This window comes from Gymnogyps californianus, chromosome 1, assembly GCF_018139145.2.
Source record: "Gymnogyps californianus isolate 813 chromosome 1, ASM1813914v2, whole genome shotgun sequence".
NCBI lineage: Eukaryota > Metazoa > Chordata > Aves > Accipitriformes > Cathartidae > Gymnogyps > Gymnogyps californianus.
In genome coordinates this window covers 163,906,179-163,922,400 of record NC_059471.1, presented here as the reverse complement: position 1 = coordinate 163,922,400, position 16,222 = coordinate 163,906,179, and the positions used below count along the sequence as shown (strand labels likewise).

The following is a 16,222-nucleotide window of genomic DNA, read 5'->3' as shown; positions in this document are numbered from 1 at the left end:
CATGCCCAGTATTTTAGAAGGTAGCAGAAGGTAATGTGATGAGCACCGCTGTTTTGTAGAAAGATAGTTAAGAGACCATTTTGTTATTATGGAGTAAGATTAAAACATGTAAGTAGGTAGTAAATCATGTTCAATTTCCTGTCTAAAAGTTACATTTATATCAGGCATCCTAATGTAATTCCTTAACAATCTCTGATGTCCTGTGCCCAGCAAATTTTCTTAGTTTCTCTAGGCCTGGGCAGATGAAATTTCTCACCAAATGTATCAGAAATTGATGCATGCTTAAGTATCCTTGACTAGAGATGTCAACAAGTTTATCTTGACTTTGCAAACATGTAACTGATATCTTCCCATAGCAGTAAACTCATTTTCTGAAATGACTAGTAGATGTCAAAAATAAAGATCTTAAAGTTAAATGATACTTATATTTTGTTATGAAGTGGTGGATCTTAACTGCCTTTTTTTAGATCCCCACAATTTCTACGCTATGGTTATTTTAACACCGTTATGTTAAACATAAATGTCCCTGTTCTAGTGCACTGAGTGTGAGCCTACTTTTGTGACGTCCAGGTAGTGATTTTTTTAGACACCATCTGTATAAGCCAGGCTCGGAACACTGCGTGCTTGAGCCATGTAAGACTGTACCTGTGTAGGTTTCTGCAGAAATAATTGATTCATTGTTCTGAAACAAGAGTTTTTGGAAAGGAGAATATCCATGTATGTTGGTAGCAATTTAATTCTAAGTATCTCTTAAGACTGTATTCGGCTGCATTGCCATAGGCTGTGAAAAATCAGCTGTGCTCGCTAAACAGAGGTTGATCAGACAGTTCTTGAGCTAACTCTATGAAATGTCAGGGTGTGAGGAAATTGCTGTTCTTTTCCGAGTACTTGTTCATATTTCTTAAACTCCTTATACTCTTGTGCCATGTGCATTTGAGTTCAGGTTCTTCCGACCAGCAGTATCTTTTGAGGGGCATGTCTGCACCTTGCATTCTTGTTGGCAAAAGGCCGTAAAAGGCAAGGTAACCTCAGCCCATGCTTAGTTTTCTTCATCGTTACCCTTAGCTACAAGTTAACCTGTTGTTTTGGAAGGAGTTTTGAGTACTTAACCATGCATTCATTTATGTTAATTATTTTTAATAGTATTTTCTTCTTTTGTACCAAAATATAAATCCATGTTTTTGTCAGAACCTACCACTTCTTAGGGCAGTTATTATGACTAAATACACATCACTAGTATTAATATCTACAGAATACCTTTTAGTGTTAGACATGCAAGATGATTAATGTGTTGCTGAAGAACATCTCATAGGTAATACACTATTTTGAGGCCTTTTCTAGGAGAACTCAATGAGGTAGGGAATTCATATGTTTTTTGGGCAAGGTCATCCAACAGCAGATCTCTGTGTAATGTGCTTCTGACCTGATGGTCCAGTGATACAATGAGTCCTTATCCTTCAGTTGTCTGCTTACAAATTCTCAGAAATCAAGGCAGGTTTCCACCAAAATAATTAAGATTCAGCTTGACCAGACCCTGAATAACCTCATCTAAGAGCATTCTTTCAGCAGAAGGTTGGGCCAGATCATCTCCAGCGGTCCATTCAAACCTGGACTTTTCTGTGATTCTGTTAGAGGCCATTCTGTTACTCTGGCTTGAAAAGTATGTCTGTGTATTATACAGTACTGTTGTCTGACAAGCCACATAAGACGTAAGAAAATGACAGTTCCGCCATAGCATTGTGCATTCCCTGTACCTGAGGAAAAGGAAGCCAGATGGTTAGCCTTAGTAGATAAAAGACCAGTTTAGTTAGAATACAAATTATTTCAAGGCTTCATATTTGCATACAGGGTAGAGAGGTTTCACATATTGTTAACGAAAAAGCAGTCATGTTTCTTGATCCCTTTTAGCTGTCAAGAGTTTTCATCTTTTAGTCCATTCTACATTTTTCACAGTCTTTGTTATACAGCTTTCAGAAATGCTGCTACTGATGTGTATTGGTATATGTTATTATTGAAACAGTCTTTAGTGTCAGTAGCAGATGCTTCAGGAGTAAGATCTCTGCGCTTTGTCTCTGAAAGTTTAACTGTGAGAACTCATCCAAAGTGTTTTGCAAATTGTAGTTTTGTACTTCTACCTCAACTAAGTAGTATGCCTACCTAGAAATAATGCTAAATTTGTACCTTATACCTTACTATGGCATTTCTGTCCATCTTTCTTCAGATTATTGTAATTTCCTGAGATAGAATCACAGTCATGCTAAAACAGCGTATCTGATTGGATTCTTGGAGATGAGAAGTAGCCAGTTCAGGTGACTGTTTATCCTACAGGAGTTTGCACAGCTTCATTAGGTTCTTAGATAGATGTGCCAATAGGAAAAAGATGTGAAGCAGCTACCTAGAGTTTAGCACTTTATAACAAAAGCATTAAGATTTAGCACTCTGAGCTCCCTGCCTCAGAGTCACAGATTACATAGACTTCTGCCACTCATCACCTATGATCATAGCTTGAGAACTGTTTATATAGAGAAGAAATTACCATACAGCCTCTGTGGTTTCCTGACGTGTCACTCTGCGAGCTTCTCTTCTGGAGTATTAGAATGCTTTGATCTCATACAAGTGTGGAACTAGGGGGTGGTGGAGATTGCCCCAAATCTTGTTTTTCTAGACAGAAATAGAGGAACACCCTAAGCAACCCATAACAATGAGCAAAAGCTTTGAGCTCACAGAACATACATGTTCCAACAGTAAATGGACAAAATGTTACTTGAATGAGATGTAGTATAAAATGAATGAAAACTTGGTAATTTGCAAGAGTTCTCGATACTATCTACAAGGCTATAAAATTACCTAGTTTATTCCTGCGGGTCAGGTCCGTTTGCTGTGGGAATGAATGAAATGGTAATGTCTGTGAGTAACATCCATTTTGGTGTCCATCCTGTGAGGGAGGACAAGCTTCTTGGACAGTGACTTATCTTTTTTGGGTTTGGTGCCATCCACAGCACAGCCTTCTGGCATTTGAATACTGAGTGGATATCATTCTGCTGCAGCAGCATTTATCTTTTCCTTTCTGAATCCCAAAGTGATATAATTTTTCTTTTCATACTTAAGCTCCTTGTATCTCCCACACTTCCCCTCCCCACTGTCATGGTTTAACCCTGACGAGCAACTAAGCACCACACAGCTGCTCGCCCACTCCCCCGCGGTGGGATGGGGAAGAGAATTGGAAGAGTAAAAGTGAGAAAACTCATGGGTTGAGATAAAGACAGTTTCAATAGGTAAAGCAAAAGCCACGCACACAAGCAAAGCAAAACAAGGAATTCATTCACTACTTCCCATTGGCAGGCAGGTGTTCAGCCATCTCCAGGAAAGCAGGGCTCCATCGCATGTAATGGTTATTTGGGAAGACAAACACCATCACTTCGAACGTCCGTCCCTTCCTTCTTCTTCCCCCAGCTTTATATGCTAAGCATGATGTCATATGGTATGGAATATCCCTTTGGTCAGTTGGGGTCAGCTGTTGCAGCTGTGTCCCCTCCCAACTTCTTGTGCACCCCCAGCCTACTCACTGGTGGGGTGGTGTGAGAAGCAGAAAAGGCCTTGACTCTGTGTAAGCACTGCTCAGCAATAATTAAAACATCCCTGTATTATCAACACTGTTTTCAGCACAAATCCAAAACATAGCCCCATACTAGCTACTATGAAGAAAATTAACTCTATGCCAGCCAAAACCAGCACGTTCTCCACCCCTTATTCAATACCATTTGCATCATGCTCAGGTCCCACACTATCCAATACATTACCCACCACCCCCCTTCCCATCCTTTGATATAATACACAGGTATCATTCCCCTAGTCTATGGACCACCCTTGCAAAATGTCTGTAAAGGTCCACAAAATGTCCATTGAGTTCATTTAGCCCATGACTTTGGGCTCCGTCTGTTATGGTGGTCACTCAGGACAGGAGAGGTGGCATGTTGCATGGAGACACTGGGCACCAAAGCCAACTCAGGTCAGGCTGCTGCTGTACTTGCACTGCTTCTTGTAAGGCTTGTCCTCCATTGGTTCAGGTGGTTTCTGCTATAGTAATTCCTGTAACACGTAACTCAAATCATGGGTTACAACAATTTAAAGGTATTTCCATTACAATTTCCACCTCTGGTCCCTTTGGACCAGACCATAGGGTTTAACATTGTAATGAACTCCTCCCCTTGCCCCTGCTCCAGCTTGGACTTGTCCACAGACTGCAGTCCCTTAGGGTTGTACCTGCTCCAGGTCGTGCCTTATCTGTGAGCCACAGTCTCGTCAGGGGTATACCTGCTGTGGCATAGACTTATCCATAGCCACAGTTGCTTTGAGGGTCACCTGTTCCAGCATGGCTTTCTCCATGCCCACAATGCCTTCAGAGATATACCTGCTCCAGCATCACCTTACCCACAGCCACCATCCCTTCAGAAGTAAACCTGCTCCAACATGGCGTTACCCATGGCTGCAGTCCCTCCAGGGGTGTACCTGCTCTGTTGTTGGGCTTATCCATGGCCACACGCTTTGAGGTGCTCCAGCATGACCTCATGCACAGCCACTGATGCTTCAAGGTGTACCTGCTGTAGCATGGACTTATCCACAGCCACAGATGCTTTGAGGTGTGCCTTCTCCAGCGTGGACTTATTCTTGGGCCACAATCCCTTCAGAGGTATACCTGGTGCGGCACAGGCATAACCATGGCCCCAGATGCTTCAAGATATACCTGCTTTGGCATGGGCTTATCCACGGCCACAGATGCTTCGGGGTGTCCTCCTCCCACGTGGAATCATCCACAGGTCACAGTCCCTTTGACTCGAGTTCACACTGGTGTTCCAGCCTGTCCAGTACAGCAGCACAGAAACAGCAGCGATGCCCTGGCCATCTGCCAGCCCAGGCGCATGGCCATTGCTGTTATCAAAATGTTCCCAGACACAGCAAAGTGAGATGATAAGCAGTACAGCAAGCAGCGAAAGCAAAAAGCAGCCACTAATGAGCACTAGACTCTAATACACAGTGAGGCAAGCAAGCCCCATGGCAAGCACAGGAGCCTGTCAAGTAATAGCTAAACAGCAACAACAGCTATAAATTCGATCTAGCACATTCCAATCAAATCTGTCAGTATCTCGAAACCTTTGAGCCCCATGTTGGGTGCCAAAAAGGACTGTCGTAGTTTAACCCCAGCCAGCAACTAAGCACCACGCAGCTGCTCGCCCACTCCGCCCCCCGGTGGGATGGGGGAGAGAATCAGAAGAGTAAAAGTGAGAAAAACTCATGGTTTGAGATAAAGACAGTTTAATAGGTAAAGCAAAAGCCACGCACGCAAGCAAAGCAAAACAAGGAATTCATTCACTACTTCCCATTGGCAGGCAGGTGTTCAGCCATCTCCAGGAAAGCAGGGCTCCATCACGCGTAACGGTTACTTGGGAAGACAAATGCCATCGCTCCAAACGTGTCCCCCCCTTCCTCCTCCTTCCCGCAGCTTTATACGCTAAGCATGACATCATATAGTATGGAATATCCCTTTGGTTGGTTGGGGCCAGCTGTCCCGGCTGTGTCTCCTCCCAGCTTTTTGTGCACCCCCAGCCTACTCGCTGGTGGGGTGGTGTGAGAAGCAGACAAGGCCTTGACTCTGTGTAAGGACTGCTCAGGAATAACGAAAACATCCCTGTGTTATCAACACTGTTTCCAGCACAAGTCCAAAACATAGACTCATACTAGCAACTGTGAAGAAAATTAACTCTATCCCAGCCAAAACCAGCACACCCACCCATTTCTTTCATGGTACCAATTATTAAAACATCATTTTGTCCCCTCTGCAGACATAAGCACTTGCTCTCTTTCACTTCTACAGCTTCAGGGGATGGGAGGTGGTTTTGTTGTTGTGCTTCATCGGCAGACTTCATCAGTCTGCTGGCAGTTTGAGGAGAGTGTGTCAGTTTGAAATTTGGTGCCATCCAACTGAACCAAGGAGTTGGTCTTCTAGCGTTCTGTTTAGCTGATTTTAAGTATTGAATACTCAGAATAATCACTGTGCTTCTTATAGGTCTGACAGTACGAATGCCTCAAACAACTGCATTTGTTGTGAACAACGGACTAACTCTTGGATCTGGAGCACCTCAGCTTACAGTGCATCATCGACCACCACAAGTACATGCTGTGAGTAGTCCTTTTGAAATTACTTCATGCAATTTACAGGCTTGTCTCTGCATTAATGTCTTTCAGATTGCTTCTTAGTGTGAACTGCAGGATAGTGAAATGCCATGTAGATACTTTGCAGCCAGTTCATGTGCATAGCACCACCCTGTCACCTACAGCAACTTCTGCCAGGAATGGTAAAAGCTATGCAATCTGTTAGCTTACCCCAGAGTTCTCCAGATCACCAGAAGCACATACTGAAAAACGGTGCATGACTTGTCTGCAGGTGACTTGTGGAGTCAAGGGTACAGAAGAACTGCCACTAAAAAGTTTAGTCATGGTTTGGCTACGAATTGGATCACCAGTTTCTCAGTACAGCTCTTTGCAAAACTGAGGTAGGAGAACAAGGTACAGACAAGATCCTCAAGGTTGCCAACTCCCAAATTTCAGAGGGCTTTTTTGTCACTGTTGGGGGTGATTACTTCTGCATCACCTCAAACCCCTTTTTGTAAGTATTTGAGAATTTACTCTGACTCATTTCATATGGTTTTGTTGTTGAGACTGAACCAAATACATTGCCTGCATACTCACTGTTGGGCAGTCACATCACTTGTGATGTCCTGAAATGGTAAATATATTACCAACAAGGTGGCTCACCATTCTTTCAATCTAGACACTATTCAACTTAATGCATTCTCCAGTGATAAATAATAAATCAAGCCAATATCGCACAGAACACTTAAGATGACAAAAACTACCCCAGATTCCAACCTGAAAGGCCCCTTCTGGCTTGAAGAATAAAAAATTTCGTACTCATTGTAACCACATTCCTAAATTCATCTTAACTAACATAAATGAGAGACCTAGGACTGTTTCTGTGGTATTAAAAAAAAAATCAATGGAAAGCCACATTTGTGCCCTTATTTCAAAATTTTCCGGAAACTGAGGCTGAGCTTTTGTGATCAATTTAAGGTGATAAAATCCATGTGGCACCATTACCCCTTCTTCCTTTTGTGACTGAAGACCTGCCTGTTGTAAAGATGATGAGTTGTCAGCTTAATCCACTGCCTGGGTTGTTTTGGGTAATGTGGGAACAGCAGCTCAAATGTGGATTAGCTGAAAGTCATTGTGAATCTGCCTGCTCAGTCTTGGTAAAGGGCGCAGTGTTCATGCCATCACCTCTTGGGTGGGAAGCAAAGAGGATATAGGGAAATAACTGTGGCAATGATCACATGTACAGCTAGGGATTTATACGCGAATAGTAAGAATTTACAGCATCCTTGGTCCCACCCGTTCTCAACATTTGCTGCTGCTCTCTTGCCTCTGCACACAGGACTTAGAGTTGTGATGGTTGGGTGATTGCAGGCTCATTTGCTTCCATTTGCTTGGGGAATGATGAATTAAAGCCTCCTTCCACTGCTGTAGACTCTAACCTTTCCCTTATTGCTCTTACGTTGCTTAGGAGCCACCACGCCCTGTACATCCTGCCCCACTCCCGGAGGCACCACAGCCACCACGTCTGCCCCCTGAAGCTGCCAACACTTCTCTGCCTCAAAAGCCACAGCTGAAGCTGGCACGGGTACAGAGCCAGAATGGTATTGTGCTGTCGTGGAGTGTCATGGAGGTGGACCGGAGCTGTGCCACTGTGGACAGTTACCATCTCTATGCCTACCACGAGGACCCGAGTGCCACTATGCCCTCCCAGTGGAAGAAGATCGGGGAAGTGAAGGCCCTCCCGCTACCTATGGCATGCACTCTTACGCAGTTTGTGTCTGGCAGCAAATACTACTTTGCGGTCCGGGCTAAGGACATCTATGGACGTTTTGGACCCTTCTGTGACCCCCAGTCCACAGATGTGATCTCTTCCCAGAGCAGTTAAACTAGAGATCTTTGGAGCCTTTAAACCTGTCCTACTACCAAGAATTACCCCAGTTTTGGGGGGTTGATCCCATGCATGAAATTCACTTTTAAATCCACTCTCTGCAGGATTATTTTAGACAGTTGTGTGATACATTACATGCATTCAGAACCAAAAGAAAAATAAAGTCTCACCTGCAGCAAGAGCGCCTGTTTTTTCTGGATAGCTCAAGTCATGGGCTGTTTGAAAATTTCATTTTCCCTTCCATGACAGCTGTTCCACCTTACCTACTTACCCTTTATCCAAGGGCACCCTGGATGCCTGGGATTCTGCTTCAGAGTGGGAACAAAATAACAAATTACAGTTTGTCTGAAGCAAAACATACACATCTGCAATATCTGTCAAGGCACTAACATGAGGGCAAGAACCTCTTGCCCCCCACCGCTCTGCGAGCAGGCTGTGATATGAAGGGTGATTCAAGGTCTCACTTTTGTACTGGAAGATTGAGTGGTCTGGTCTTATTTTACAAACTGTAACGAGCTCTCTGAGGGGAGGGAGGGGAACTTGAGTCTGGCCAGGGAACCAATACGTGTGTAAATTTGGAGATGGTAGGGGAGGGGGGGAAAAAAAAATCACCCCACTACCTCCTACCTCTCTTAAATAAGAATGCTCCTCTACTTTCACCATCCTCCCCCACTCACACTGGGAGTATTCCCAAGTCAGACCTGAAACTGGATTGTAGAGACTGCATTCACACCTCTCTAGCTCAGATAATTTCTCTGCCCCTCCCCTCATACATCCAGCCCTATTTTTTAGATTTATTTTGTGCCTTAAAGAATAATTTCAGAAATAAAATGTAGCCAGATACCTTGTGGTGTTCTTTTATTTGCTTGGAGTTATTTTTCCCTTTACCCTTCTAGCCTTTCATTACTGCTTCTCATTTTCCTGGCCTGCAGTAATTATTATTTCTGTAAAGACCAGGAAGTGTAACATCTGCTGATCCTGAATTCATTTTTATCTGCAGTATCATTCAACCCTTTCCTCACTGTAATTCTTGAGTAGTTGTTTTTGTCCTGTCAAGAATATTAGAGTATACAGACAGTATTTCCCACCAGAGCCTTTCCCTGTTCTTTTGGGAAAGCTGTATGCTGCAGTTCAGCCAAAGAAGAAACCTCTGTGGTGTGGCACCATGAAAGCTTCTAGCTGGTTGCACTCAGTTTGGATGTTCAGTTAGTACAAAAAGATAAGAAGTTGGCTTCCCAGTCCTCTTCTCTATCATCACCTGCCTGCCTCTGCAGAAAGCTAACGCACCCAAAGCAGTTTAGAAATTATTTTAGACACTGACCTAAAACTTGTGAGCAATTGCAAATGTTAATAGATGCTTTCATGATGCTTCTGGGCTGAGAAAAGAAATTGGTGCATCTGCCCCACTGTTGTTGACGTGTTAAACTTGATTTTTGCAGAACCAAAATCTAATGCACCAGGACAAGAAAGTATATGTAAGGTGTTTATTTTGGCACTTTTCAGTCTTATTCCTGCCCAGCAGAACCAAACAGTGGATTTAGAAGGGAGTCCTTTTTTTTTAATCTACTTCGCCATGTAGCAAAGCTGTAGAAGATAAAAGTTTTTAATTTCAGTGCTCTCTTTCTTAAAACCAACGTTTTTAAATGTAAAGCAAGGTTGAAAAAGGGCAGGAAAAATTAAATCCCAAAACATGGCTGGTGAAATACGCTATGAGATTATGGGTTCTTTAGCTGTGTTCCCTTTGAGAACTTTTACAGTGAAAGAAGCTGCATAGTAGACTTTTGTCTATACTATTCTGCTGCACTCCTTCATGTAGCTGGGATTGTCACTGCTGTCAGGTGAGTAATAAATATTCTCTGTATGGGAACTTGCATTTACAGTGTAGCAGTTTTATTGATTTGGGCAAGCAAAAATTCTGTCTGAATCCAAGTATCATGAGAGAAGGTTCACACTGAATCTCATGTATGAACAATGTGTAACCTTTCCTTTGAATAACAGTTGTCCCTGTGTTACTGGTGCCAATCATCAATAATGCCTTGAATTTTTCTATTTTTAATTTAATGTTTTGTCAGCCTATTTCAAAGAATAAATTACTTAATAATGCATTTAGTCTACTTACAGAAAGTTGGGTCCTTAAGAGCAGTTCATTCCAGTTGATGGCTGTCAAGTCCTTGGGCAATTTTTTTAATGTGTCTTTGAGGTGGTACCAAAGGGCCGTTGGCCATATCAGTACAATGACGTTTTATAGTTCGAGAGTTTTAGAATGCAACCTAGAACTTACGCTACTTACTTAATTGTGATTCCAGCCCAAACTATGTATGAGCTTTTCTATAGTTTGTGCTTGCGTTTAGGTCACAATTGTTCTTAGCTTTGTCTTGCTTGGGATAGGCGGAGGGTGAGAGTGCTGTGTTAGAATTTTTTTCTTTCCTCCAATGGAGGTATTATTAGGGATGGTCTGGTATTGTGTTTGGAGGTTTTGTGGGCTGTATCTTTAGAGAAAGAAGACTCATCTTTATTTACTAAAGAAAGATGTAGTTCTCAACTGGACTGATATAAAAACTGGTTTCTGGCTTAATCGATCCATTTCTGCTATGTATGGCAGAGTGCAGTTGATTTTTTGTGAATAGATGAAATAAGCTAGCTACTGTTTGTTGACTGAAGCCATCGCAGCTGGGGGATGAAAGCTGACTTCTGTTTTGTTTCATCCCAGCAGAGCTGTTAAGGATTTCAGGATCTTAAGCAAGTAGTGGTGGCACAGTATGTGATAAAGCATGGCTTGACTTTCAAATGCCTAGTTTGGTTTGGAGACCTTCAAGGTCCTTGAATCACTGACACACAAAGAGAGCACTATGCCATTTCTGTGAAATCATTTTCATGGTGGAGCAGATCTCTGCAGTGAGTATTCACCCCTTATGCTAACAAACGGGAGTATTGCTTAATTCCTTGACTCATGGCACTTTTCGCTGGGTTGTGAGGTGGCTGGTTATTTTATTATCCTTTACCTCAACAATAAAACTATTGAGAAACTAAATTTCTGCTAGCAACAAACATTCAGAAATAACTGATTTCATTTAATAGGCTTTATTTGAAAGTATTACCAAAATATCTGGGAACATTCAGTACAAGTCTGTTAACACCGTGCTTCTAGACTGGGCTCTTCATGAAAGTGTTAGTTGCTGGAGGCTTCCAATAATCCACTTCTAAATATGCTAAAAATCTCTATGTGGCTTTTAAGTGGAAGGGTTGGTGTTAGTTTCTTCTCTGCACTTCATGCAACTTCTTCCATCTTATTTTCAGTAGCCTGGTATGAAGTTGTTCCTGACTTAGTGTTTTGCTGTTGCCACTGGGTACACGACATTTCAGCAGTACCACCTTGGATCTCGTTCCCCGTGTTTTAGCAAATATGGCACTGATTCGACAGCTGTGTTTTCCATGCTCATTTACTTTCTGGTTTGTTTTAGGTTTGGTTTGTTTTCTCTGTGTGATACAAGGGCATCTGGATGTCCAGGTTGAAAGTAACTTGAGTTAGTTCAGTTTCTGGTTGGAGAGGAGCCCTGCTGTGGAGTGCTGATGGCAAAACGCTGTTCCTTCCCACTGCGTTCGTCCTAGTTACAGCTTCACTGGCCTTCTTTATTTCAGTATATGTCTAAAAAAGCTTTACTGGATTCAAATAACTAAACCCTAGGCAGGGGGCAGGCTGTAGGTATAGCAGCTGTAGTGCATCTGCAGTGGCAGCTTCAGAAAACATGAGGGTGCAGAGGCAGGTTCCCCTCAGCCTGTATTTATTTCCATGCTCCGACCAGCTTCCCTAGGAGTAGCAGTTGGCCTTAGACTTTGCCCCTTCGAATTCTTTGTGCTGCCGCTGGCCATGTTAGATCACTGAGCACAAGCACTGAGACACTCACCCATCCCAAGGTTTTTAGCACAAGGCCGGAAATGCCCGTGGTGTCTTCCCTGTAAAAATAAGGGGTCTTGCCCTGCTTCCTTTGAAAACAACGGCAAAACCCCTCGTGCCTTCAGTGGGAGCACAATTGGGCCCAATAGTAGGATCTGAGCACCATTCTGTACTGTAACAAAAATAGTCACTTCAGCCTGCCCTTTATGCTGTTTGTCTTAAATGTCCAATAAATTAGAATCTGTATTATATGTAGGGACAGGTCAAATCTGTTCCTGCTCCCCAAACAGCCATTCCCCAGTATTAAGAGTATTGCATACACTGTACAAAATCAAGCTGTGATTCTGTTGTCTTGTAAACTCTTGAGTATTTTCATTTAGTCAAAAATATCTATCCAGATTTTTTAAATAGAAGCTTGATATATGAAATACGTATTTTTTTAATTTGTTGGTTTGGGTAGGGGTGGGCATTGTATGAAAACACTGGAGGGAGAGGAGTTCAAATGACACTGAGCCAGCCCTGCCACCAAAATCTGTATTCCCTTCCAAACACCTTCTGAGGGGAGAAAGAAAAAAATAAGGATAGCTAGGAGAAAGCAAATGAATAAATTTTCCTTTTCATTCCTTCTAAGTACCTGTTAAAATGCATCTTTATTTCTCATTGTCATTATGCAGGCTGAGCATTCTTTTTTTCTCATATATATATATACACACACACATATATATATATTTGAAGTGCTGTCTTAATTTAATGGGGTATAGCTGTAAATAAGATAACTGGGTAGTAGCTGTTTGGGGAGTCCTGTTCAGCTTTAGTAATTTATTGGCTATTGGGAGTCAAACGTGCAAAATCCTTTGTTAGGAAACTGAGAATCTGATTTCTTGTTTTGTTTTGCAGCTGGACTTGTAAATACAAAAAAAAAAAAATGTAGGACTGATTTAATGTCCAATTTAAACTGGGCAGTTGCAAGCTCTCCCCATTTTTTTATGTACTGTAGATTAGTGTGTGTGTCTGTGTTAACTGTAGTGGGGTTTTGTCTGACAAGCCTGAAATTTATACTTTGAAATAAACTACTGGGTTTTTAACATTTCGAGTCATCTGTGCTTAGTTCCAGACATCTCAGGAGACAATTCTTTCAAAAAGAGCCCAGTGTGTGCTCTTCCTCTTCAGAAGCGTTGCCACCTCGCTCAAGTAACGTTGAGCAGCAATGGTTTGGCTCTAGCTTGTTCCCAGGAAGTCAACTACGTGATGCTGTCCTCCCAGCCTTCTCAGAGAAGCAAAAAATGAAAGCAATGCTGTAACTTCAGGAAAGTCACCTGCCAGGCACTTCTGCAAAGCAAAGAGGGGCTGCATGTCCTGGACAGGCAGACTGGACTAACTTGCACCCCCCAAAGTTGCCCCAGACAGGGACAGGAATGGAAACCAAATAGCTGGTGCAGCTCTCCTCTCCCTCCAAGGGGCTGGGTTTGACCTCTGAAAAAATGGTCATTCTTTTAGCAAGAGGCTTTGGACAAAGTACAGGAGATTACTTTGGTTTTTCACAGCACCCTTCAGCATTAGAGCCATCAGCCTGCAGCAGTGGTCATGGCATGCCCGACTGGCCATGCTTCTCAAGCCAGGGGGCAAGCTGTTGTGCACAGAACTAATTGCATCAGTCAAGGGTAATGAAATCAGGGTTACATGATTACATTTTACAAGAAGGGTGGTTTAGTGCAGGGATCAAGAAAGTCTGTGCCCCTCCACCCTGTTGCTTTTCAAGGGTAGAAGCCAGGTATAGCACATTAATTTGTGATGGTAATAATTAGTTTCCTTGCTTCACATCACTGACCAAAAGATGATGGACTCTCATGAAGTGATGCCTGAACACAATCATACTTAAAAGTCCTGAGTTTCTCAAACTGCCTATTTAGAATAAGAGTATACATACTGCATAGTTTAGACCATTAGTTTTATTGCAAAATATAGTGTAACCACTCTGCTCAAGCACTGTTGTAATTGCAGTTTGTGCTGGTATAAAGTGAAGTAAGTGAACATCCAGAGTACTCGGTTTTGCTGCAGGGCAGCTTTGCCATACACTCAGTGGTGCTACAAGACGTGCTACAACCACAGAGCAGAGTACATACAGCAAAGCGCACCTCTGTAGCTCACTGGTGCTTCTACTGTGTAATGTCAGGAAACAAACTGAAAAAAAAACAGGAATTGGCCAAGAAGTAATCTGACTGGATTTCAGAAAAGGGGGGTGGTAAAGGAAGCAAAAGCTTGCATTAGATATGGTAATTCTGGGCCTCTTGCTGGGAGGATTCATTTCCTCTTAGACATTTTCTAGTGCCTGAACAGCAGGTTTCTTTTTATTATTACAAGAGAGGTTTATTACAACCACCTCCCAATTCCATTCCCCAACTAAGTCCCTTTCCAGCCAAGCCTGAAAACCAGAAGTTTAAAAGGCAGAAGCCACAGGACTTGGAAAAACGTGGCAGCAGGGTGTGAAAGAGGGGGCAACTTCTGCCACAAATCCTCTGCTTAGAGCACATGTTCCTCTGAGATCTGCAGAGGGGAATAAAATGCTGAAAGAGACCTTTTAACTTTATGCAGCCACCTGAGAATTAAGCTGTCAGTAGGTCCATGCAGCCCTACTCGAACAAAGCCTTCTCCTCTCATCCCTGATGTTGCTGTGCTGGGGAGAGGAGCTGGACCCAGCTGCTGTGGTCATGGTTGGCAGATCAACCCGGTCTGGCCTGCTGACAAAGGAAGCACATAGGACAGCCCAGTAAGAGAAATGCAGTGACCTTTAACAGCACAACCAAAGGCAAAAAAAAAAAATAGCCACAGTCACATGGATTAGAGTCCTAAGGCTCGTAAGGTCCCACTCACGTAAACATCTACTCAGAAAAGGGCTCTTAAAAGTAGAGCTCTGTTTTCCCACAACTCTGGGTTGGAGCACAAAGCAGCTCCTGCCTCAGGGTAGGAGGCTCAAGGTGGGAGGAAGGCAGCTCTCCCATTTCCGTGCATATTTACAAATGGGCATGTCACATCTGCTGCATGCCTCCACTCCCTGCAGGGGGAAGCATGCAGGTGTGCCCTGGATCGAGAACACTGTCCAACACAGTAATCAATTGGCAGTTTCCTAGTCCCTGGGGACCAACTTTTAAACGATACTTTTCCATTAGTATTATAAGATTGGGTGAAAAGGCAGTAAGTAAATACAACCTGCAACGTTGCTGTGTCGCCTAGGAGTGACAGTAAAGTAGCAAACAGCCATCCTCCAGCCACTCTGTGCTTCCAGTCTCAAACAAGCAGCCAGTTCTTGGTTCTCTGTTTGCTGTCACCTCAGATCCCTGTACTGCCCTTCATGACCCAGCTCCATTCCTTCTTCTACGCGTGCTCCTTCATGCCTGTTACAGCCTGTTCAATTCAATTCAATCTGTGGCAGTGGCTCTGTAGCTGCCAGTCCCCAGTACAGGAGTTTATAACACGTCTCTCAAGGCAGCCAGCGATCAGCTGCAAACACCTGAGGGCTATACAAAAAGGGCTTAGTTCATATTTGGTGCTTAGCCAAAAAGCATCAAGATTGCTGCCCTGTAAGGCTGGAGCTGCAAACAGAGTGTCCCAGCGAGAGCTCACAAAGCTGACAAACCAGGCAGAGGGCGAGACACCCTTGATGACAGGCCAGCAGGAACAACAGGCCTTCACAGGCTCCAAGCAAACAACACAAGGTAAGTAAGTGACACATGGCAGGTAGACCTTCCCCACACTTAGAGCTGCCAGGGCCCAACAGAGAGGCAGGGCTGTTTGGTTGAGCTCTGCTGTTTATGCTTAGGGGGACATCACAAGTCCCAGTGCCCCACTGCCCTTCATTCAGCACAGCTGGAACAGGGCAGGGAGGGATGGCTGGGATTGCAAAACATCACATGGAGGTGGTCTGTGCACACAGAGCTTGGGGCAAGGACAAGCCACACAGGGGCAAGGGCTGACACAGGGGCTGAGGTCCCTGCAGTCCCAGCTGTGGGCAAGCAAGACACCTTCACTGACAGAGAACCTCAGCACTAGGAGTAAAGGGAGGGGGTGCTGTGTTTAAAACTCTGTGACTAAGGATGCCTCCTCCCCACCGCCTCTGGTGGAAAGCACCTGTGCAGCACTGCCATTCCTTTTGGCTCACAACAGGCACCAAGCAAACATCACACTCACCCCCCTCCAGCACAGGCACAGCTGCAGCTGGCACATGCACCGATGCATACACTTACGGTGTGGCTGTGCATGTCTGGGTACCACAGCTGAGTAATTTTGCTCAG

General features: G+C 43.7%; 1 protein-coding gene across 7 annotated transcripts in view; it reads left to right on the top strand.

Moving 5' to 3' along the window:
* Positions 1-8,625, top strand: part of ATF7IP (activating transcription factor 7 interacting protein) — a 114,711-nt gene extending 106,086 nt beyond the window's left edge. For 5 of the 7 annotated variants that reach the window (XM_050915236.1, XM_050915238.1, XM_050915239.1 and 2 more), the window contains exons 14-15: positions 6,065-6,177; positions 7,619-8,625. In XM_050915236.1, coding sequence (XP_050771193.1) covers positions 6,065-6,177; positions 7,619-8,035 — 530 coding nt within the window. In that variant the 3' untranslated portion in view covers positions 8,036-8,625. Of the gene's footprint in view, positions 1-6,064; positions 6,354-6,442; positions 6,665-7,618 lie in introns of all 7 variants that reach the window. The other 2 variants (XR_007768209.1, XR_007768210.1) reach the window with 2 other exon arrangements.
* The last annotated feature ends 7,597 nt before the right edge of the window (positions 8,626-16,222 follow it).